At 35.9% G+C, this 26,270-nt stretch overlaps 1 protein-coding gene across 2 annotated transcripts in view; it reads right to left on the reverse strand.

Annotated features, from left to right (window-relative positions):
• Positions 1-343: 343 nt before the first annotated feature.
• The window catches only part of LOC111151111 (G-patch domain containing 2), a 175,009-nt gene continuing 149,082 nt past the window's right edge, over positions 344-26,270 (reverse strand). Inside the window, exons 9-11 of one of the 2 annotated variants that reach the window (XR_002640839.1) lie at positions 20,474-20,562; positions 2,790-3,971; positions 344-1,529 (exon numbers count right to left, since the gene is read on the reverse strand). Coding sequence is in view for 1 of the 2 variants with exons in the window: in XM_022508894.1 (XP_022364602.1) it covers positions 3,751-3,971; positions 20,474-20,562 (310 nt within the window). In the remaining variant the exon portion in view is untranslated. Of the gene's footprint in view, positions 1,530-2,598; positions 3,972-20,473; positions 20,563-26,270 lie in introns of those variants that run through there. The other variant, XM_022508894.1, reaches the window with a different exon arrangement.

Raw genomic sequence — 26,270 nt, forward strand, 5'->3', positions numbered from 1 at the left:
GTTCCAGGGCTTAAAAATGAGTAATGAATTTAATTATTAGATCTTAATTGTCAAGGGGTAGTAATTAAAATTTTTTTAGAGTACTTTCAACTTTATTTTTTATTACTTTAAGGTTAAGAGGTAAACATTGAAAGCACAAAGACAATGACTGCTTATAAATAACATTTTTAAACATAGTTTTATTCTTTCATTCTTTGTTGTACTATTAATATAGCTTTCTACCAAAAGGAAAAAAAAAACTAAAAAAAAAAAAAATCCAAAATAGTCTTTGCTAACCAACTTCATTTTACAATACTAATTGAGATCACTTTTTGTTTTTAGAAAGACAAAATACAGGAAGAAATTATTTTCTTTCGAGAAATTACGGCTCAAAATGAAAATGTGAAGAGAAGGAACTGTCAGTTCACTCATTATAAGAACATCAATTCACAATGTTAAAATGAACGTATTAATAAAATGTAGTATTTTGCAATCATGTCTGTTTTTTGCACACGTATGTGCCTGTAAATACACCTGTATGTATACATTGTGCATACCTTTTAACCCTACTGTCTTTACTTCTGTTTGATAACCACAGTATGAGTTATAAAGTCTATGTATTCAAGTGTTGACACTAATTGGTAAATTTCAGTTAGTTATGTACTTTCTTTTAAAGGGGTGTCAGGTAACTGAAAAATGAAAGCAAACAAGTTTAAGGGGAATATAGCCTTAAAAATTACATTTGGGGGAAGGAAGGAAGGAAGGAAGGAAGGAAGGAAGGAAAAGACCCGAACACACAGTCTCATCAGTATCAAGTTTAATAAGCATATGAAGAAAAAGAGTTGAACTGCTAAGGTAGTCATGTTCAGCCCCTCTTGGCTACAGCTAGGGATAATTTAGACCGTAAAGGAAGAGACCTATGTATTCTCTACAGTTTAGCATGACTGATTCATTTGACATGGGCTTTAGATACTGTAGAGTAGAAAAGTGGCTTCACAAAGGAGCAGAGGAAAATCTTACCACCTTTTTCAGAAGACATGAATGTGCATTCTAAATCATGAATTCCTTCGGATGCTTTGGGTTCTATGTGCATAGTAACAAGCAGGTAAAAATTAACTGAACTATAAGTGAAACATAAATTAGTGGGCTTCATATCTTAAAAGATATTTGATTTACATTAGAAATTCAGTATCTTAATTGTGTTTGTTTCTCCAATTATGTTTGGGTACAGAGAGAACATCAGGTCTGCATTGACTGTTCTTCAGGACTGAATGGTGAAGGGATGTATGTGCTTCTGATGTATGTTTGCATGATAATATCTACTTGGAGTATTGACTCATATAGTCTGTATAGTTAAGTTAAATACTTACAAACATTAAAAAATATTTTAAGTCTTCTGAGAGCCACATAGAGGGCTCTAGACGTCAAGAATCTGACCTTTCTTTTGCTTGCTGATAATGTAAACACGAACTACTTTGGAGGGAGTGTTCGAGAACATCCAAGTTAAATGAGCATCTCCAAGGGTCTGCTTCAGAGGACTAGTACCTGTCCTGAAGGGAAACAATACAAAATGTTCATAAAGACTGTAATGTTTCATGAGGGAGTTTCCCCATGACAGTTGGTATACGTTCTGCTGTTCCTAACTATGAGGGTTAGAACATTGCAAAGTGAAAAAGGAGGTTGTCCTCAGGAGTTTGGGACCCGTCTCACAATACACTGACTGTGTGTTATCAGCAGCTTCAAATTTGGCTTTTCAACATTCTTGGGTTTCAGAAGATTTTCAGGTAATGGATTTAAAAATAAAATCTTTTGAATAGATCCTAAAGCACTCTACACTACCATAGAGAAGTTTTAACCTGGTATATAGATGATCTCCTTCAGCTTCCCCCCCAACATAGCTAAAAAGAGTATGTAATGAAAAGCATTTTTTAAAAAATGACAAATTTTCAAGAAACAAACTTATAAAAATAATCATACTACAGGGTTACTCTATCCAATAAGAATGCCTCAAAAGAGCAATTTACCTGTGTAGTCTATTATCTCTTAACCAACCTGTCCTCTTAACCACAATACCCCTAGGAAAGAAGATAATTCTTAAACGTGTACATTTGGCAAACCACAGACCTTTTTCTCCCCAACTGGCAGTTACGAGACCACCTAGGAAAGGTCTACTATCTGCACAAACCTCCTCTTTATCCTTTAAAAAAAATTTGCAAAATTTTCTAGAACCTACTACAATGGAGCATTGAGGATTTTCTGGGTCATGAAACTGCTCTGTGTGAATACTGCAATGGTGGATCCCGTCATTATACATTTATCCAAACCTATGGAATGTACAAGACCAGAGTGAACTGCAAGGTCAGCTATGAACTTTGGGTGACTATGATGTGTCAATGTAGGCTTATTGATCGTAACAAAAGTCCCACTCTGGATGATAATAGGGGAGGCCATGCATGTTTGGGGGCAGAGGGTATATGAGAAATCTCTGTACTTTCTTAATTTTTCTGTGAACCTAAAACTGCTCTTGAAAAAAAAAAAGCCTTAAAAAACTCCATCAGAAAGGTGATTCACATGTGTTAGCTTGACCTTTACTCAACCAATAAAAGCCATTATAAATATATTATCAGTCCTTAATAATGAGGATCATCTCCTAAGCTAAGAGCTATTTAGAACCTCTGGCATTACAAAGCGGATGATTCAAAAATAGTAATAATAGGAGGCACATAATAAAAATGACTTGTTTTGCTTAGTTTTAAAGTAACTACCTAGATGTTAGACGGCAAATTATCACCATTCATTTTCTTGTTCACCTTGTAAATGGGCTGGATCATTGCCAGAAATCTGAATTCGTGGGAGAGCCATTTAGATTTTCAAACAAACTGATTCGATAATTCTAGTAAGTACTCCAATGGTTAAAACTGAAAATTAGTTTACCACAGTTGCGCTGATCTTAAAAAAATATCAACCTTTGGGAAGAGAGAGGTAGAAGTCAGTCTAGATTAACAGAATTTACAGTTCAGTCATGGTGAATTTAAAAAATACATTTTTCTTTCAATAATTCTTTTCTGTTCTAGATGAGGTAAAATTTGTAAAATCTGCATTAAGGTAATGTTGTGGGCACTCTGGTGATTACAATGATGAGGTTTATTTTGGTCAGAATGTCAGAGGGAAATATTAATTGTTGTTTGTCAACTGTGAACTTTATCCTACACTGTCCAAGGAGAGATAATTGGGACCACCCTGTTACAGAATCCTTACAAAAGAGCCAAAATCAGAACGTGAAATTGGCAAGCCTTTCACACAAAGATTTGCTTAGGACTTCACTGATGTAATGCTAGGTCTTTCAAGTTCTAGGGATGATAGAAACACCACCCTCTCTGGCCTATCCCATTCGAGAAACCTGTGGGTGTGCTCTCATTTGCCTGGGCATCACACACACACACACACACACACACACACACACACACACGAACGAATCAAGCTAGAAATGACTGACCTATGAGATCAAAATAAATAGGAGAAGTAAGTGTTCCTTATACCTAGAAATAGCTGAAAACTGCAAAAGGTGAAGGTTTTCACTTTAGCACCAGGCATTGTGACGGAGCCCCATCTCTCTCACTGTGGCTGGACTGTATGCGGTTAGGACGCTAGTGATGAGTTTGAGGCAATGTAGATTTCTGCTTCAAAAATGGAAGCTAGGTTGTAATTTTAGGACAATGGGATCTATATCGTGAATAAAAATTGTAAAACATTTCTTCTTTGCTTTTCTTCTTAGGCGGATTTTCCTGCATTGGGAGTGGGAGCTGCAGGGGTGCTTTTTGGTAGAGGAAATCCAAGACCTAATCCTTTTGGCCTCTGCATGGCTTGAATGGGCTCAGCGATCCCCTTGCCATCTCGTCCAAGGCCTGACCCAGGTGTCCAGCCCATGTTCTGGAGCATTCGGTTTCCAATGTTGTTTTCTAGGATTGGCTGGGCGTTTTCCCCTACAAATCCTGAAATTACAAAATGACAAAAAAAACAAAACAAAACAAAACAAAAACCCACAACCCCCAAAACACATTAGTACAGGTGAAGATACTCTCAAGCTAAGAAAATCATATTCTCCTAAGTTTTTCTTTCAACAAGGTACCTGGGCGGGAGGTGCTGGTGGTGGGGGCAGGGTTCATCTTGGAATGAGGACCTTGATGGGGTAGAGGGATGAATGGAAGAAAGATCTCATTTAGAGTTTCAGCTCTACTAATCAGCAGCTGATTATTTAACTTCCTGTGGCTTTTGTCGCTTCATCTATAAAACAGGTGGAACAATGTCTACCTCACAGAAAGTGGCCAGAATCAGTTGAGATCTTGTACGAAAAATATCCTCAGTAAATGATAAAATACAAAGAGGTTTATTTCATTCCTGCCTTAGCCTCAATGGTAATTCTGAAAATCACCAACCTAACACCACAGTATTGTACATTTTCCTGGGGCACTGACATTCAATAAAACCCAAACTAAAACCAAACCAAACAAAAAGCACAACCGTTGGCATCCCTAATTCCTAGGAATTGTTTACACTGTTCTAATCCTCTTCTTGTTATTTATGATTTGGGCTATAATAAGTCTTTTCTTTCTCCTTCTTCCATTTCTACGTTTTGATCACTATAGACGCAGACAAGAAGGGAAAACATACAGGAAAATAAAATAATAAATACAGAAAATATTAAAGTTACAGATGGTGCTATATATAAAATAATTCTTCCCTTTTCCCTCTCCCTGATCTCCTACCTACCTCCATTTCTTATTTTGGAAAAGGAGACTGGGCAGTGCTTATCGTGAGATTTAGAAATAGCTCTTGTTTCCAGTACATTCCTAGCAAAGACGACTTAGAGATTCACCTATTTTAAGCATTTTCTTTTTGATGGCATTTTCAAAGATTGACTTTTAGTTTGAATTTTCTTGGAGGTTCTTATGGAAACAATTGAGCTTATGAAATGTACATTCGATTCTAGGGGAAAGTGCAGAAGTACCAATTATCTAAAGTCAAAGGATTGAGACATTAACAGATGTAAAAGTCAAGGAAACATAAGAACTTGAGCTCCCTCCTTTATCCGCACACTTGGCCTTGGGCTGTGTGCACCTGAGGTGGAGCAGGCCAGGGCTCTGAGGGGTCCATTTCTGTTCATCCTGGAGCAGCAGCTGGGAGACTGTGGCGTAGGAAAGGGGAACTTAGCCAATCTAGAGGTAACCAGTTAAAAGCAATCACAACTGTCAACTCTCAGAGCATGTCTTGTGGTTACTCCCCTTGCAGAAGGAAGTGATTATCAAATTAATACTGGAGATCATGGGGGAAAGGGGATGAGGGCATCTTGAAACAATCATTGTTTTAATGAGAACATATATAGCCCCACCTCCTACACCAGAGCTTTCCAACAAGTCAGTTGTAGAACTCCGAGGTCGCAAACTTACAGGGATGCTGTCGTTGGTTCACCATTCCCTCTCTAGTCCTTCAGGGCTAAAGATCATCTCACTTTTCAAAGTTCTGAGGATGCCTCTTGTGTATAAACTAGCTCAGCCCGGGGTCCAGCATATTTCTGCTCTGAAATGTGGGTGGCTGTTTCCCTGAACAGTTTGAGGGCTGAAATGAGGAGCAGCTAACAAGATCACTCATTACTCTCTTTGGCACCAACTCACAAGCCCCCTCTACCCTTTTCCAACATCATTAATTTTTCCTCCCTGACTGGGGATTATGAGGGCACCTTCTACTCCATCCCCTGTCCTCTGCCCCCAACCAAGAAGGCTGGGACTCTCAGTCCTTCTCCTTCTCTTAGATTATGTTTAGGACGGATCCTCAAGCACCAATAACAATAACAAAAGTATTACATATGGGACTGCAGAGTATAACGTTCTATTTCTTGGCCCAGATGGTGGTTACAGAAATGGTCAGTGTATTATTTCATCCTTTTTAAAAAAATTATTTTGTTCTTTAAACAGTCCCTCTGCATTTCCATGCGTTCTTTGGGATACGTATTTCATGGTAAAAAACTCATAATAAATGAAATAGCAAGGTTGAACCAACAGTTTTATTTTATGTGGTACTTTGTACCTAGCATTCTGGGGAGAGCAAGTTGATTGTTCCCCATGATTTTGAGTTGTAGAAGAAAGAAACTGCAAAGTGCTAGGAATCAGTTTTAATAATGGACATTCATTTACTCTGATCAATTGATTTTCAAAGCCCTTTATTGGACATTGTGGTAGTTTCAATCTTCAGTACGTTGTGGGACTGAGAATGGAATACATTTGCTGAATTAGTAACAGACAATAAATAAGAACCAGGTTACCACAACGAGTCAGTTTTGGATTTGTTAAATTGGGTCTTAGTTCACTGAAACAAGTATCTTAATGTGTAATGGAAAAAAAACTTTTAATTGCGAACAGCTTGCATGACAATGACGGGTATATAAAAAATTCATAATTCATTGTGTGTGTATATATAATATATATAATAGACATATATATATATATAATCTCTCTGTGCACATATGCACACACCTATATATATAATATAAAAAATGGGCCCCTTAGTTACACACATGCACACACACAAAACTGAAGAAAAGCCTTTTGTCAAAACTCCTCCCTAATATAAGAAAAAGAGCCATTAGAGTTTTATTTTGAAATTACAATTATGGTGGCAACCCAGACAGACCTCCAAGATAGCTAATATTTTCTGAACAGCCGCAGATCAGGTATATAAGGTTGAACAGTGCACTGGCATCCTGTCCCACATCCTTGATTTTTATGTGATTGTCACAAATTAGTTTAATCCCATCTATAAGCTCAAATTGCATCAGAGGTCTAATGGTGTTCTGGGCTACACATCTGTTTAATCATATTTTGGATACAAAAGCTTGCTAAAGTTCAGGTTTAAAATTAAATATTTAAGAAAAAATATGAGGCCAATTTAATACACCTCTTAAATAATGGCTAAATTGCAGTCATTTCTCAGTTCTAAAGGGAACAGCAAATGGTAATTGAGTATCACTACTTAAAAATGTTGATATTTCAAGCATGGTGGTCCCATACTTGTGTTTTTTATCTAGACATTAAAGAACTCACTCTCTCTCTGTTTTTTAGGTGCTGCTTCCTTCTCTCTTCTTAATGAAAATAAAATAAGGTAAAGTGGTAACTTGTACTTTCAAGTAAAAAAATTTTAAAAAAAGGAGAACATTTAATTTCTCAAATGCTAAACCTTTCCACATAGAAACATGGATTCCTGAAAAGAAGAAAAAAAGCTTTTCTATGCAACCTTAAAGACAAGATAACAGTGAGTTCATTTTTCATGGACAGTGATTCTGGAGTGAGATCTACTGTTGGTCTCTCATCCTTTTTATGAGATTAAGACTTGGGATTGGAACAACTCAGTCTCTGCACAGCATCCTACAACCATAATTTCCTTTCCTTTTGCTCCTGGCAGTGCTAAATCTTTTAAGTCCTTTCCTGGAAGGCTCTCCTCCTGCTCCGGCAATTTTAGCAATACCTAGCTTGCTCACCCTCCCACGCTCCTGACCCCAGCCCCCTTCATGCGGATCTCACCTCTCTCTGACAGCTGACTGGGTCTTTCCCCGTCACATCTTCCTGGGAGTTTAGTGGATGGTAATTCACTTGCGTAATTGGCTCAAGAGATGAAAATCTTGTATCGGCCTCTCCCAGCTGCTAATCTGTCCAGATGACTGCCAGCCTAAGTGGCAGCTTGTTTAGTAATTTGGCTCCTAAAGTGTTGTATTGATGTTGGATAAACAGCCAATGGAAGGGGAGGTGACACACGCTGCTTCCTACATAACAGCTAGTGCACCCTGCCTCAGTCCCTCCCCTGTATTCAGGACGCATCTGAGCATTTGCAGGATGCGCTCACTCTTTCTTCCTGTCCCCTTCTCCCTAGTACTTTACTAGCCGGCTGCGGGGCAGGGCTATTATTATTATTGGTTATTAAAATCATGAGTTATAATGTAGTCCTCTGTTCTCCATAACTAATTTAAGGACATGGATTTTTTTTTTTTGACTACTGTTAAGAAAGGAAAGAGCACTTAGCACAAGATGTGAGAAAATGGTAGGTGTTACTACTCTTTGTCAGATGTTTTAATGATTTCATTCTTAATATAGAAGAGCCTGATTCAGACGATTCTGCATTTTATCTGCAATACTGTAGGCATCTCTCACGTGAATTTTGCTAAATCAAATCCATTCAAGTCCTTAACTGCTTAAAATACAAGGCACATCCTTTTTAAATAATAAAAATTTAATGTAGAACTAATTTTTTTTTCCCCCAAAGTGATGAATACTTTGTAAAGAATGAAAGACGTAATCTATATTGACATGTTTGGAGAAGTTTTTTTTTTTTTTTTCTTTCTTTCTTTAAAGATTTTATTTATTTGAGGGAGTGAGAGTGACAGTGAGCAAGAGTGAGAGACAGCTACAGTAGGGGGAGAGGCAGGGGGAGAGGGAGAATCATACTCCCAGCTGAAGGGAGCCCCAATGCAGGGCTCCATCCCAGGAGCCTGGGGTCATGACCTGAGCTGAATGCACAGGTTCAACTGAGTGAGGCACCCACAGCACCCCGGAAGTGTTTTTATTAATAGATATTTTGGTTGTACAGAAATATATTTTTTATGGAATCATTATAAATCAAAGAAGAGTATTTAAAAAAAAACTAAAATAAAAAATTCTTAAAACTGTGTTGGTTCTGGGGCGCCTGGGTGGCTCAGTGGGTTAAGCTACTGCCTTTGGCTCAGGTCATGATCCCAGGTCCTGGGTTCAAGCCCCACATCGGGCTTTCTGCTCAGCAGGGAGCCTGCTTCCTCCTCTCTCTCTGCCTGCCTCTCTGCTTACTTGTGATTTCTCTCTGTCAAATAAATAAATAAAATCTTTAAAAAAAAAAAAAACTGTGTTGGTTCTGAAGGCACAAGGAGATGTTTATTTGCAATAATATATAATCAGGACCATTTATGGTTTGCCTACTGTGTACCAAGCACATGGTTTACTTGTTAGGTGTATGACATTCATTATATCCATTTCTCATAACAACTGTGCTAGGAAGGAATTATAGTCGGCCTTGGAGACATGATATCATTTGACCATGACTACACAGTGAGTAAGCAAGATTCTAACTTTGCTTAAGTTTACTCCAAGAACCTATACACTTTCCATGAGAATTAATGGCAAATTAAAAATTTTAGTGACAATGATGCTTCAAACAACTTAAAAAAATTAACTGGGTTATAGCTGAATTGTAATAACTTCTCTTAATTTGCATAAGGCAATATACAGCAAACATACACTAACACAGTTGGATAACAAAATATAATGACGTCTGCAGCTCTTCAGGTTACAAACGGTTCCAAAGTCACCATTTCTTTTGGTCTTCCTTATCAATCTAAAAGATAGGTATTATCAGTTCCATTTTACAGATAACACTGAAGTCTGAAGAAGTAACACACCTGCCCAAAGTCAACTAGCAAGAAAGTGTCCCACTTAGAATGTGGACTTACACTTGAGTCCGTATGTTACCCTTTCACTGACTGAACATTTGACTTAAAATATTGTATAACCAGTACTTTGTTATGTCATTTCTTTTGCTACATTCTTCCAAATGACTGAGATTTCACTGTTCACAAATTTCAAACTCCTGAGAAATTATTAGTCTAAACTAGCATACCAAGTTGGTCTGAAGACAGTGTTTCAACTCTCTTGAAATACCTAAAGATTCATTTGCTTGCTGTAAATCCAGTATATCTGGCAGGTATTTAAGTTATATTCAGATTGCTCCTAAAATTCACTGTCTTTTTATTTTTTATTTTATTTTATTTTGGCTGGCTATATTGAGCCTGTTGTTTAACCCATCCAATGAATTTATAATTTTCAAGATTTTTCCATAATAAGTAAGAATCTCAAATTTCTCCTTGGTTCTTTACCATACCTATCTTATTTTTTTCTACAGTTACTTCCTTTTGTTTTTATTTGTTTATAACTTTTTTTTTTAAAGTTTTGGTTTATGATATCACCTTCACTAGGTTTTCATTTGTGAAATGAAGAGAGTCATTGGGGTTTAAGCCATGTACCACCAAAGTGGCTCTACATTTGTTTCCAAGACCAGTTTTTATGTTCATTTTTTGGCTTGGTGTAATTTTAAACCAGAAACTCATATGAGGTAGGCTCTTGGTTACATATCTTCAGATTCTTCTACTTGGAGCTTGGGTATAAATGAGATTCTTTATTTTCCTGTGCCTGTGGGTAAGTTTTGTTTCTAGTCTGCCCTCTTCTAAGGATAGAGCTTTCCAGAGGTTCTGGCTTGATAGGATCCTTATACCCACCTCCTCAGCTTAGCTCCCTTCCTACAGGGGCACTAACCAAACTACCTCAGGATTTCCTAGATTGGCAAAACTGGGCATGGACATGGGGGCTGCTAAGGACCATTCCTGGTTTTGAACAATTTCCTTCCTTCAGTCTCATCTATGCATTTAAAGAGATGACTTCATATTTTGTTCAGCATGGCCAGCTGTTCTGTAGTTTGTATACTTTCTCATTATTTAGGCTTTTGTATTGTCAGGAACGTGATTATTTTCAATCTAATGTGGATGTTTACCCTCTCCTTAAGTGTTCTTTGTACCAAATGGTAATGGAGAGCTGTCTGAAACTCTCCTGAAACACCAAACTGAAAGGCAGTTTGGTGGTGCATATATCAAGAGGATGAAGGTGATATGTTTCTTAGGCTTTTGCTTACAGGTTCAAGTGTAGTTTGGTTTCAAAATTAATACCAACCATCTCTCCCCAAAGTGCCCATTTTAAAATCCTGGGAGAGATAAGATAATCTAGAATGGTCATATAGATCCAGTGGTAAAAGAAAATAAAAACATAATTATTGATAAATAAATTTTGGACAACTGAAGAGATATAGCACCTTGGAAGGGCAATTGGCTATACTGACCATTTCCTGATTATGATTAGTATGACTTTTAATTAAAAGCACACTTTAAAAAAAATCTTCATTATTACGATTTACAAGTTGCCTTTATTGCCTTAAGTATTCATGGAGATTATTTTATTATTGAAATATCAGTAGGATGCTGAGGAAGAAGTCCAAAAGTCACAAAAAAGCTGTAAAGCAACCTCTTGCCAAGATCTTGCATATCCGTGACAGTGCAGCCTGAACCAATATCTATACCAAGAAATTGAACTTTGCTAGGCATCTCTTCACATAATATAAATAAATGCATGGGAAAAAGGTGGACTCCCTATGATGACTATCATAGGGAGTCCACCTTTTTATTATATTTATAATATAAAGTCCACCTTTATATTATATTTTCCCTAGGGTATCAGTTCAACAGAAAGCAAAATCGTAACAGCAAATACTAATTGTGGATAACAACACATTTAATACTGAGGTAGCCTCCATATTTCAAAAAGCATACTCACATCTTTTCACTATCAGATCCTTAATAAGCTAAGACCTCGACCAAAAACACAGACCATAACCAACACTGCTGACTGGCTTTTAAGAATGTGTTAATAATATCCTTCCTATTTTGTTCGCTGCTTTTCTTCACCTTTACAGATGACATTTTTCAAACTATAAAATGCATTCTGCTGGCAAACCTTCCTGCTTCAACAGTTCTCAATTTTATAATAGTCAATCTACATCCTTTGCTACTGAGACACCTACTGTCTTTTGGTTTGTGACTTTGAATGAGGCAGAGAAGAAGCCATACATTTAAAAATCAATAACTAACCTTATCAATATTCATTTTCTTTTGTCAATACAAAATACAAAGGTGAAAGAGCAGTAAATAAGCTAAAGCACTGAAATAAATTCGGTGTTCCTGTCACTATTAATAAATGTTCAACCGATAACACTGCTGGCTAGTCTAGAGCCTTACAAAGCAAATGACATTATGCCTCAGTGCTACTGCTAACACAGGGTGAATAAAATTCTCAACACACTAGCAGGTAAAGATCAGATTTTGGGTTACTAATTTCATAGGTGACTTTTAAAAAGTATTTATTATGTATACAATATGTAACTGTTTATTCTTAGAGTCTTAAATTGTTGTATAAACCCTGTTCAGGATTACGAAGTTAAGAGCATCAAATTACAGTTTTCTGACAGTGTTTTGGTAAATGTTTTCTAAACCTGCTGTTTAACTGTGTAACTTTTCACATATAAATCAGAGGGATCAATACATAATATTTGAGCTGTTTGCCTTTTAACTCTTATCCCCTATTTCAAATGAGACATAGTTATCTTACCTGCATTTTCCCTAGTTAGACGGAATGCTGACTAAAGGCAAAAGGATGTGTGAAAACATATCTCAATTCAATGCGTTTTTTGGGAGGTCTGCGAGGGCCTATAAAATGGGGAGAATATTCACTTTGAAATACTTCTACATGCTAACTCAACTCTGGAAGCTTAAATATAATTGACTCTTATAAGGCTGAATATACTCCAGAATTGGAAAATTATAATTTTCAGAGACAAGATGATCAAGGATTCATAACCTCATTATCAAAGTGTATTTATGCAAAAGCATTTCTTACTTGAATTTGGATAATAATCTTCACCTCAGAGTTGATTTATTAGTATTAGAAGATATTCTTTTTAAAACTGAGGACTTTTAAATAACCTCATTCTCTACCTCTTTGAGAGGAACAGTTATGCATGGATTTAAAAAATGCATTGGAAATGAGTAACATAATTCTCTTACTCCACTACTGTGAGTAATTACAAAAATGCATTAAATTTCTATGCATTTTATTCTTTAAGCAAAAAAGAAAAAAAAAATCTGGTAACATAACCAAAATCCCGACTCTTAAGAGAATCACAACAGTTCTGAAATACAACGTTTGGAATATGCTGGTATAAGCGTATGAATGTTTTAGGCTAAATTTTAATGTTTATACCCATACTCCATATAAATGATTTCCTCTGATGCTACTGAGTTGTAACGTCAAAATCACCTTGTAGAAATAATTATATTATCCTCTCCTCAACCATTAAGCATTTTCCTTCTCACTTCACATATGTTCAGAGTGTTAGAACCTGACCCTGATATTCTCTCTTCCTTACTGCCGGCACTAAGGTGCTTTAGTTCCATCCCTAAGATTATTCTTGTACTATTTCTGCCACTAATGTTTGAATCATTGAAAGATAAGAGAATTCAGGGGACCATTCAACTGGAATGGGGATATTAAAGAATCCTACACCTGCCTTATGAAAGATTTGAACTGAAGAACTTATGACATGTATTTGATCTAAAAGTGGCTATATGTTCCTGTGGAAAGATATATTAGAAGTATTCTCATGAATGTTCTGCATCTCTACCTAGCAATATTTAGGTAACTCTTCTATGAAACTTAAGATATAATAGCAGGTTCAAATAAACATATGCAATAGAACAGTCTTTAAAATATATTCTTACAAAAAGGCCATATGTTGTCATAGAAAAAACAGGGATTTAGGAGTCATGCAGGGAGATGGAGGCTTGAAACCTTCCTTTGCCATTCAATAATTACTATCTTCTTAGGGAACGAAGAAAAACCTATCACTTCTCTGAATCTTAATTTTACGGTGTAAAGTGACGTTAATACCACCTAGCTCATAAAGCTGTTACAAAGATAAAATGAAATAACAAACTTTCTGTTACATAGTAGGCACCCAGTAAGTGGTAAATATTATTCTACATAAATACACATTCCACACACGTGTTTCTTACTTCCAAATTCTGAAAATTCCATATAGCTATAAGATGATGATCAGTATTATATTTACTCATAATCACATGCATAATTTCTAATTTTATATTTAGATGGAACAACTGCTCCAATTTTAAGTCATTCAATTTTTTAGTACTGAACTATAGGACAGATCTCCTAAATAGAGAATTAAAGCTTTACATCTTTTATTTCTTTGTAATCACCATGTCAAGATTTCTTCCCTCCTTCTCATCGTTTATTCTCCTGGTTGACATGGATATTATTTTCATATTCTATAAATCATCATGGAAAAAATAACTTTTCCTATAAAGTGCTTCCCAAATGAAGTTCAAGTTTATAAATGTGAATGGTTTTATAAAGTGCTTCCCAAATGAAGTTCAAGTTTATAAATGTGAATGGTTAGCAGGGAGCCTGCTTCCTCCTCTCTCTCTGCCTGCCTCTCTGCTTACTTGTGATTTCTCTCTGTCAAATAAATAAATAAAATCTTTAAAAAAAAAAAAAACTGTGTTGGTTCTGAAGGCACAAGGAGATGTTTATTTGCAATAATATATAATCAGGACCATTTATGGTTTGCCTACTGTGTACCAAGCACATGGTTTACTTGTTAGGTGTATGACATTCATTATATCCATTTCTCATAACAACTGTGCTAGGAAGGAATTATAGTCGGCCTTGGAGACATGATATCATTTGACCATGACTACACAGTGAGTAAGCAAGATTCTAACTTTGCTTAAGTTTACTCCAAGAACCTATACACTTTCCATGAGAATTAATGGCAAATTAAAAATTTTAGTGACAATGATGCTTCAAACAACTTAAAAAAATTAACTGGGTTATAGCTGAATTGTAATAACTTCTCTTAATTTGCATAAGGCAATATACAGCAAACATACACTAACACAGTTGGATAACAAAATATAATGACGTCTGCAGCTCTTCAGGTTACAAACGGTTCCAAAGTCACCATTTCTTTTGGTCTTCCTTATCAATCTAAAAGATAGGTATTATCAGTTCCATTTTACAGATAACACTGAAGTCTGAAGAAGTAACACACCTGCCCAAAGTCAACTAGCAAGAAAGTGTCCCACTTAGAATGTGGACTTACACTTGAGTCCGTATGTTACCCTTTCACTGACTGAACATTTGACTTAAAATATTGTATAACCAGTACTTTGTTATGTCATTTCTTTTGCTACATTCTTCCAAATGACTGAGATTTCACTGTTCACAAATTTCAAACTCCTGAGAAATTATTAGTCTAAACTAGCATACCAAGTTGGTCTGAAGACAGTGTTTCAACTCTCTTGAAATACCTAAAGATTCATTTGCTTGCTGTAAATCCAGTATATCTGGCAGGTATTTAAGTTATATTCAGATTGCTCCTAAAATTCACTGTCTTTTTATTTTTTATTTTATTTTATTTTGGCTGGCTATATTGAGCCTGTTGTTTAACCCATCCAATGAATTTATAATTTTCAAGATTTTTCCATAATAAGTAAGAATCTCAAATTTCTCCTTGGTTCTTTACCATACCTATCTTATTTTTTTCTACAGTTACTTCCTTTTGTTTTTATTTGTTTATAACTTTTTTTTTTAAAGTTTTGGTTTATGATATCACCTTCACTAGGTTTTCATTTGTGAAATGAAGAGAGTCATTGGGGTTTAAGCCATGTACCACCAAAGTGGCTCTACATTTGTTTCCAAGACCAGTTTTTATGTTCATTTTTTGGCTTGGTGTAATTTTAAACCAGAAACTCATATGAGGTAGGCTCTTGGTTACATATCTTCAGATTCTTCTACTTGGAGCTTGGGTATAAATGAGATTCTTTATTTTCCTGTGCCTGTGGGTAAGTTTTGTTTCTAGTCTGCCCTCTTCTAAGGATAGAGCTTTCCAGAGGTTCTGGCTTGATAGGATCCTTATACCCACCTCCTCAGCTTAGCTCCCTTCCTACAGGGGCACTAACCAAACTACCTCAGGATTTCCTAGATTGGCAAAACTGGGCATGGACATGGGGGCTGCTAAGGACCATTCCTGGTTTTGAACAATTTCCTTCCTTCAGTCTCATCTATGCATTTAAAGAGATGACTTCATATTTTGTTCAGCATGGCCAGCTGTTCTGTAGTTTGTATACTTTCTCATTATTTAGGCTTTTGTATTGTCAGGAACGTGATTATTTTCAATCTAATGTGGATGTTTACCCTCTCCTTAAGTGTTCTTTGTACCAAATGGTAATGGAGAGCTGTCTGAAACTCTCCTGAAACACCAAACTGAAAGGCAGTTTGGTGGTGCATATATCAAGAGGATGAAGGTGATATGTTTCTTAGGCTTTTGCTTACAGGTTCAAGTGTAGTTTGGTTTCAAAATTAATACCAACCATCTCTCCCCAAAGTGCCCATTTTAAAATCCTGGGAGAGATAAGATAATCTAGAATGGTCATATAGATCCAGTGGTAAAAGAAAATAAAAACATAATTATTGATAAATAAATTTTGGACAACTGAAGAGATATAGCACCTTGGAAGGGCAATTGGCTATACTGACCATTTCCTGATTATGATTAGTATGACTTTTAATTAAAAGCACACTTTAAAAAAAATCTTCATTATTACGATTTACAAGTTGCCTTTATTGCCTTAAGTATTCATGGAGATTATTTTATTATTGAAATATCAGTAGGATGCTGAGGAAGAAGTCCAAAAGTCACAAAAAAGCTGTAAAGCAACCTCTTGCCAAGATCTTGCATATCCGTGACAGTGCAGCCTGAACCAATATCTATACCAAGAAATTGAACTTTGCTAGGCATCTCTTCACATAATATAAATAAATGCATGGGAAAAAGGTGGACTCCCTATGATGACTATCATAGGGAGTCCACCTTTTTATTATATTTATAATATAAAGTCCACCTTTATATTATATTTTCCCTAGGGTATCAGTTCAACAGAAAGCAAAATCGTAACAGCAAATACTAATTGTGGATAACAACACATTTAATACTGAGGTAGCCTCCATATTTCAAAAAGCATACTCACATCTTTTCACTATCAGATCCTTAATAAGCTAAGACCTCGACCAAAAACACAGACCATAACCAACACTGCTGACTGGCTTTTAAGAATGTGTTAATAATATCCTTCCTATTTTGTTCGCTGCTTTTCTTCACCTTTACAGATGACATTTTTCAAACTATAAAATGCATTCTGCTGGCAAACCTTCCTGCTTCAACAGTTCTCAATTTTATAATAGTCAATCTACATCCTTTGCTACTGAGACACCTACTGTCTTTTGGTTTGTGACTTTGAATGAGGCAGAGAAGAAGCCATACATTTAAAAATCAATAACTAACCTTATCAATATTCATTTTCTTTTGTCAATACAAAATACAAAGGTGAAAGAGCAGTAAATAAGCTAAAGCACTGAAATAAATTCGGTGTTCCTGTCACTATTAATAAATGTTCAACCGATAACACTGCTGGCTAGTCTAGAGCCTTACAAAGCAAATGACATTATGCCTCAGTGCTACTGCTAACACAGGGTGAATAAAATTCTCAACACACTAGCAGGTAAAGATCAGATTTTGGGTTACTAATTTCATAGGTGACTTTTAAAAAGTATTTATTATGTATACAATATGTAACTGTTTATTCTTAGAGTCTTAAATTGTTGTATAAACCCTGTTCAGGATTACGAAGTTAAGAGCATCAAATTACAGTTTTCTGACAGTGTTTTGGTAAATGTTTTCTAAACCTGCTGTTTAACTGTGTAACTTTTCACATATAAATCAGAGGGATCAATACATAATATTTGAGCTGTTTGCCTTTTAACTCTTATCCCCTATTTCAAATGAGACATAGTTATCTTACCTGCATTTTCCCTAGTTAGACGGAATGCTGACTAAAGGCAAAAGGATGTGTGAAAACATATCTCAATTCAATGCGTTTTTTGGGAGGTCTGCGAGGGCCTATAAAATGGGGAGAATATTCACTTTGAAATACTTCTACATGCTAACTCAACTCTGGAAGCTTAAATATAATTGACTCTTATAAGGCTGAATATACTCCAGAATTGGAAAATTATAATTTTCAGAGACAAGATGATCAAGGATTCATAACCTCATTATCAAAGTGTATTTATGCAAAAGCATTTCTTACTTGAATTTGGATAATAATCTTCACCTCAGAGTTGATTTATTAGTATTAGAAGATATTCTTTTTAAAACTGAGGACTTTTAAATAACCTCATTCTCTACCTCTTTGAGAGGAACAGTTATGCATGGATTTAAAAAATGCATTGGAAATGAGTAACATAATTCTCTTACTCCACTACTGTGAGTAATTACAAAAATGCATTAAATTTCTATGCATTTTATTCTTTAAGCAAAAAAGAAAAAAAAAATCTGGTAACATAACCAAAATCCCGACTCTTAAGAGAATCACAACAGTTCTGAAATACAACGTTTGGAATATGCTGGTATAAGCGTATGAATGTTTTAGGCTAAATTTTAATGTTTATACCCATACTCCATATAAATGATTTCCTCTGATGCTACTGAGTTGTAACGTCAAAATCACCTTGTAGAAATAATTATATTATCCTCTCCTCAACCATTAAGCATTTTCCTTCTCACTTCACATATGTTCAGAGTGTTAGAACCTGACCCTGATATTCTCTCTTCCTTACTGCCGGCACTAAGGTGCTTTAGTTCCATCCCTAAGATTATTCTTGTACTATTTCTGCCACTAATGTTTGAATCATTGAAAGATAAGAGAATTCAGGGGACCATTCAACTGGAATGGGGATATTAAAGAATCCTACACCTGCCTTATGAAAGATTTGAACTGAAGAACTTATGACATGTATTTGATCTAAAAGTGGCTATATGTTCCTGTGGAAAGATATATTAGAAGTATTCTCATGAATGTTCTGCATCTCTACCTAGCAATATTTAGGTAACTCTTCTATGAAACTTAAGATATAATAGCAGGTTCAAATAAACATATGCAATAGAACAGTCTTTAAAATATATTCTTACAAAAAGGCCATATGTTGTCATAGAAAAAACAGGGATTTAGGAGTCATGCAGGGAGATGGAGGCTTGAAACCTTCCTTTGCCATTCAATAATTACTATCTTCTTAGGGAACGAAGAAAAACCTATCACTTCTCTGAATCTTAATTTTACGGTGTAAAGTGACGTTAATACCACCTAGCTCATAAAGCTGTTACAAAGATAAAATGAAATAACAAACTTTCTGTTACATAGTAGGCACCCAGTAAGTGGTAAATATTATTCTACATAAATACACATTCCACACACGTGTTTCTTACTTCCAAATTCTGAAAATTCCATATAGCTATAAGATGATGATCAGTATTATATTTACTCATAATCACATGCATAATTTCTAATTTTATATTTAGATGGAACAACTGCTCCAATTTTAAGTCATTCAATTTTTTAGTACTGAACTATAGGACAGATCTCCTAAATAGAGAATTAAAGCTTTACATCTTTTATTTCTTTGTAATCACCATGTCAAGATTTCTTCCCTCCTTCTCATCGTTTATTCTCCTGGTTGACATGGATATTATTTTCATATTCTATAAATCATCATGGAAAAAATAACTTTTCCTATAAAGTGCTTCCCAAATGAAGTTCAAGTTTATAAATGTGAATGGTTTTATAAAGTGCTTCCCAAATGAAGTTCAAGTTTATAAATGTGAATGGTTAAAGGATCCCAGGCAATAGGCCAAGGCTATTATTCTTTGTAACTGACCAAGTATCTACACTGAAAACATTTCTTAGAGTCAGTTTGCTGCATCACAAATCCTTATTCTTAGGTGGGTTTCTACATTTTAATGCCCAGTTGGCTTCCTCCTTTCACTGGTTTTTATCTCTGCCTTCCTTATCATTGCTCTTGCATGAGATTTTGTTAAACATGCTGTTATTCATGTCCTTCACTACTAAGCTTGGGCCTTTGCCCTTCTTACTAAGGCTTCCTGACCCCTCTGGTCTAGTGACTTCTCTCTGCTCAGCACTTGTGGTTTCCCCTATTCCACACTCATTAGAATGGAATATTATTAGAAGGATGTGATTTTTGAGGTGGAAATAATGAAATAATGAGAGACTTTATATTCTAATGCAGTTTTTGTTTGTTTGTTTTCTTTTGTTTTTTAAGTAGGCTCCATGCCCAATATGGGGCTTGAACTCACCTCCCTGAGATCAAGAGTTGCCTGCTCTACTGACAGAGCCAGCCAGGCACCCATGTTTAAATATGGAAAGACGAATCTAGGACTGTTGCAGAGCTGGGACTAGAAACCAGACTGATGCATTCATGGTTACCTTTCCATCTTCCATAATATGGGGCTTTGTGTTTTGAGGCTGCTTACTATTAATTTCTTCTGGAGTTATTTGCCTTTTCTTCTACTTATGCTTTGTTGTCCCAACCAGTCTATAAGTTTCCGAAGGCCAAAGAAACAGCTTTTGAAGTTTTGTATCCTTTTAATACCTCACATAGAGTCTCGCATTCGGGTAGGTGTATAGCAAATATTTTATTGATTGGCTGCCTGAAAAATCTAAACAAGGAACGTGCAATATATCCTGACACCAAATGCAAATGATTTAATAGTTGCTTGTAAACTGTGCCTCTTCTTCAGTGTAAGTGATTTAGAATTATCTGTATTTTCCTGTTGATGATTTATGAACTTTATATTTGTGTTCTGGCCCAACCCCTCTTTGCTTTACCTGCTGTAGTAGGTCCAGGCAAAGGTGCAGCTTTTCTTCTCCGTTTGATATCTCCTGTGCATAAGGATCCTAAATGCATGCTTGTTTGCCTACAAGTAATTATCAGAAAAAACTATTAACAAAGGAGGAAAAAAATGACACATAAATACACAGCTTGTATAATCTGAACCTAAATCAAAACATTCTCAACAAAGATGGAGCAGCATAGTAAAACCACCAATCTTGTTTATATCGAAACATAATTACGTTTGTTGACAAGCGTTCAGCAGCTAAATGCGCCATCATAAATTGTTACTGGAATGAATAATATAAAAGGAATGCTTTTTAATTTTCAAAACTGGCAATCTTTCTAGCTCAACATAAAATCAAGCACTGTTGCTTCTGACAGGAAAATAGCTAAGATTAATTATCTAAAGAGATCACAATATTGTTGCTAGGTTATCAATTGGTTACTAATGCTTTACTGTCAGAGCAACATTTATTACAGGAAAAGTATGATCAATTTCTTTTAGGATATTATGCGGCAGTGAATTTTCTTAAAACATTTTAAGCAGACAGAAGGAAATAGTGATGTTCTCTCTCATAATTCGTATGATTAGAATTCTTTAGTTAATTGTTTATTAGCTAGGTGAGGAAGCATAATTTTGAATGTGTTAATGCTGGTCTTCTTCCCCTAAATATGCCAACATGATACTGGATTGTATTTATAAAGACACGATATATAAGAACTGAGAAGCAGACTTTCTGCTATTCTTGAAGTTAGTTAGAATTGGATTATTTTGCCTAATCATGGACTCCTAAATTAAAAAGTTTTGGAAAAATTAGAAATGGCCCAATTGGAAATAAAAAAAAAAATCATACAAAGATGGAAAGGATTTAAAAGTCTTCAAATGTTTCAAGCTATAAAAAGACTCTGTTCATTTCCTGGATCATAATCCCTGATGTGGGGTTGGGATAGTATCTGGGGATCACGAAGCAGAAATAAATGATGCATGTTTATTATAGTACATGTTCCTTTAGTAATTCACAGAGATATCTGGTAGTATCCTGACGTTTCATATTTAACCTAGCAAGGCCTGTTGGATCAGTCTTCTCTATATCCAGTTATTTCTGAAAAGACCAACAAACTTTGTTCGCCAAACATGTGTTCCTTTTCATCTTCTCATGAACTTAAAGGGAACTTCCTTCCCTTTAAGTTCCAGACTCCTATTTCCCTTCTCCTTAGTTCAGGATGACATATATACCTCCTTTTGCCTCATTGTCTTTAGAATCTCATGTTTGTGTGGGTTCCCTGTATGTACAGAATTTAATTTGATTTCCTCCTGTTCATCTGTCAGTTTGATTCTTAATCCAGCTAGAAGAATCTTGAAAGACAGAGAAAAATTATTTTCTCCCCTACGCACCCAGATTATTAGAGAAAAATTTAAAAGGAAAAAACTGATTCAGGTAAAAACCAAGATATATATTTATACACATATTCTCAGGTGTTTAAATATAATGAAAAAGTGGGCACTGATTTTACTGGGAAGTAAAATTTACTTATAGTTTCTACCTATAAGGCACAAAGTACAGTACAATAATGATCTGGCTGATCCACAATCAAATAAAAACACTGTGAAAATCTATCAATATAGGTAATAGCAACAGACAATTTGTCTAGTTTTCTCTTCCTTTTGTATTGAGTGCATACTATTTCTGTTAGAGAATAAATATATACACTTACTAAAATATTTTAAAAAATTAGTTCATTCAGGTAGTGACTAGCTTTGCAGAAATACACACACACACACACACACACACACACACAAACATCAAAATCTTTTTAGACATGCAAAACTGTCTGGGTTTTGAGGTGTGGTCCTGGCTCCAATGCCAAAAGAAAGAAAGAAAGAAAGAAAGAAAGAAAGAAAGAAAGAAAGAATGGTTATGATCCCATTTACTTTTTTAAAACTATTAGATTATTTTAAAAAACTACAGTAATATCAAAGAAGACACATCATTTTTATACAAAATCAAAGAATTCACTTATTCAGCAAGCATTTATTAGTATCTATTCTGACTTAGCATCAGATCCCACAGAGGCGGTGACAGTGAAGAGAGTAGGAAAGAAGAGATGGAAGATACAAAGGACATGGAATGTTCACTTCCTATTATTGGAGGAATTTACAGTCTCAGTGGGGAGATTAAGTCATGAATGCATGAAATACTCAGGGACAGTGGTGGTAGTGGTGGGCAACACCAATTTTATTGGCTATCACTAGAGATTATATTATTGAGGCCTTATAACAATTTGAAACATGTTGTGCTGAATATACCTTTTTTCTTCTGTAGGGAAATATTTGTGCCTTAGTGGAAAACTACACTTTTAGAGCATATTCTTCTTGTTATCAGACTCTGATTCTATGGAAGCTAGTTTACAACAACTTGAAGTTATGGATGCCTGAGAGTAATGGGAAATAATTCCTGTCTATAGAAATACAAATGAATTGTCCCGAGGAAGGACAATCTTCCCTCCTGTGGAGAAGTCAATTCTGCATTCATCTGCCCATTCACATCTACACTCCCTACTCCTTATAAATCAGTTTCTTTGACTCCTTCTTTGAACTCCTTAAAAGATCTGCTTGGTTCCCTCATTAACTCATGAGTTAAATAGTATCTCAAACACCTACTCATTTTATACCCGTGACAGAGTCATGATTTTACCTTTTTGTACAATATTATCCTGTGACATCTGTGATCCCTCTGGAAACCTCTCCTAGCAAAAGACTGCAGCAACATTGACTCTGTAGAGGGTATACCAGACAGGCTCAGATATCAGCAATAGCTGAGGAGGAGGGGAAGGGAACATTCTGGAAATGGAAATAAAGTGGGAATCTGAATTCTGAGACATGGCCCTTTTGTTATTGAACTGTAAACACCAACCCATGGACCATCTACTTCTGATCCTCTTGTTGAAATATAATAAATATCCTTAGTTTAAGCCATTGTTGGTTAGGTCTTCTATACCTGTTGCTCAAAGTGTTTATTTTATTTTTTTTTTATTTTTAAGTAATCTCTATACCCAACATGGGGCTTGAACTCACAACCCCGAGATCAAGAGTCTCATGCTCTACTACTGACTGAGCTAGCCAGGCATCCCTTTGCTGAAAGTATTTTAAACAATAAAGAGTTTGTTCTGGTCTGAGATGTCTGGGGAAAAATCTTTCGAGAAGGAACTATATAATTTGAAGGAAGAAGAATGCTGGGGCTGGATTACGGGCCATATATGTCACATATGGCCACGAAGGTGTCTGGATTTCATAGCTGACATGGAGTCATTAACGATCATTAGGCAGGAGAGACGGTTGGGCAGGTTAGAATCCTGGGACACCGGTAGAGCACGGTTTGCCAGGGCTGAAACTGATGAGATGCAGGGCAACTAGGTTTGCAAAATCCAGACACATACTACTTCCCGTCACTCCTCTCTGTCATGGTTGAGAATAACACGATGCTGCCGTATCATGGAACTTCTTTGTGTTGGTCTATCTGAGAGAGGAAGTGGGCAGGCAGCCCATGAAAAGTCCTGATTCTGGATTATTTAAAAAAAAAAAATGAAAAAACAAAACAAAAACCCAAAAAAACCCAATGCCAGGTTTTATTACTTTCAGACACATTTAAAGCTCAAACTAAGGTTAAAAAAAAAAAAAATTAGTCAGGAGGGTCCTTCTTAAGAAATACATTTTTGGAAATAATTCGAAGAAATATGTGAGGGTTTGACACATCGTAAGTACCCACTGTGACTATTAACATTGCTGGCTTCCACTTCCACTGTTCTGGTACTAATGGCATGTAATCAGAGTCTTCTCATTGCTTGAAAAATAATTCTCCAAAGTCAATATTGCCTTTAAGACTTTTTTTTTTTTTCAATACTATTAAGACTTATTAGGAAGGCCTGTTTACAAACACGGTGAAAAACAAATCTCAGGAACAATCCCTCTTTTAAACCTCTTTTCTCATCTGCTGGACCAAAAATTCCCTTTCAGGCATCTTTACAGAATAAATGGAATATAACATCTTCACTCAACTCCCCTCCTCCACTCCCAGCAGAGCCGCATAAAGGAAAAGAGACAGACGAACATTCAAGGAGAATAAAGTTCAAGTTAATAAAGTCAGTACATTGAACCCAAAGACCTGAGCCATAAGAAAACAGCCAGCTGCATTTCAGTAATTCTATCAGGAATTGACTATCTGCTACAGCGCATTCTGAGATCTGGATTATTGATCAGTAAGATTACCCCATTCAGGCTTGTCCATCCCCCTTTTCCTTCAGACAGGTGCAATGAAGTTGCTACTGAGTAAGGTCTACTCTGTTATTTGTTGTCACTCCTAATGTAAAACATAGCAGTTATTTTTTTAATTTAAAATCAATGAGTGTCTCAAAGGAAGCCTTGTTGCTTCAGTCTAAATGAGTCATTTGTTTTTGCAAAGCAGAATACTTGGATTACTATTCAAGGTGATAGTTGGCTTTGTGTGGGTGCACGCGCGTGCACGTGTGTGTGTGTGTGTGTGTGTGTGTTTTGAAGAGGGATAATGCACTGTCTTGTGTGTGTGTCTGTGTTTTGAAGAGGGATACTGCACTGTCTTATGAATAGACCCGAAGTTATTAAAAAATAATGTTAAGATTTTTTGGTAAGGCGCTGCAAGGAAATTACCAATCAACTATACCAGTGTGTTTTTTTCTGTTAACAGTATTTGCCTGCAGTGGAGAAGAGCGGAGACAAATCAAAGCCTAATAACTTTATAATTACTTACACCTTTACTATTAAATGTGAATAAACATATCTTTAAGTGGAAAGGATCAAGAAATAATGCTGTTTTTGTTTTGGATTAGTAAGTATTGTCACTTAGTTATGATGCGAAACATAGTTTCCCATATACTGATTCTGAAGATTTTCCTATTAAATATTAGAAAAGCAGAACTCAGAAAGAAGTCTTCATTTTGTTTTGCTTTTGAAACATACTTCACATGGTTTATCCCCTCATCCTTTTAAATGGTGTGGTGATAGGAAACTGGGCATTTTATCTGGAGGAAAAACACAACAACAAAAAACAGGAAAAAATAAAAGGGAAAACAAAAAAAAAAAAACCCTAGTGAAAACCATCTTGCCTGAAAACTTGGCTTTCAACATGGGCTGACAGGGACAGAAGCTGGCAGTGTCAAACACAATAATATTAAAGGGAAAAGAGGAAGGACTTGTCCCTTCATCGTATGCGCTTACAAACAGAGCCTTTTCAGAGAATTAGGCCTAGTTAAAGTTGCCCCCTGGATAAAATGTGTTCCCAAGCAGCCTCAGACAAGCTTCAGAGAAAGACAAACAGATGTGACTATGGGCCCTGGCATTTGGCAAGAACACTCATTGTTAGTTGGAAAAATATAAGCATGGACAGGGCATCAGCTGCACAGAAATGAATCAGGTCTGCGATGTCACTGGAGGAGGAATCTGGTGGCAGAGAGAAGTCTCCGGGCTGGAAAACCCAGCTCCGTCGGGAACTTCCTCTTCTAGATCCAAATGACCCTCTCCTCCCCTTTGATGTCCCCATGTCTCAACATACTAAATCGAAGGCGTTAACAGCAGTATCTCTTTTTCTGTTGTACTAAAACACACATGAAGCATTAACTACCATTTACTCTAACTATTTCTTAACTATGAACATTGCATGAAGTCCTGGTTTTTAATGGTGTTTCTTTCTAAGCCCCTTCTTGTGCATGAAGCACGCTTTGCATCTAGTCTTGTCGATCATGCCCTACCTGATTCTG

This window comes from Enhydra lutris, unplaced genomic scaffold (assembly GCF_002288905.1).
Source record: "Enhydra lutris kenyoni isolate GAN:26980312 unplaced genomic scaffold, ASM228890v2 scaffoldscaffold25, whole genome shotgun sequence".
Classification (NCBI taxonomy): Eukaryota; Metazoa; Chordata; class Mammalia; order Carnivora; family Mustelidae; genus Enhydra; species Enhydra lutris.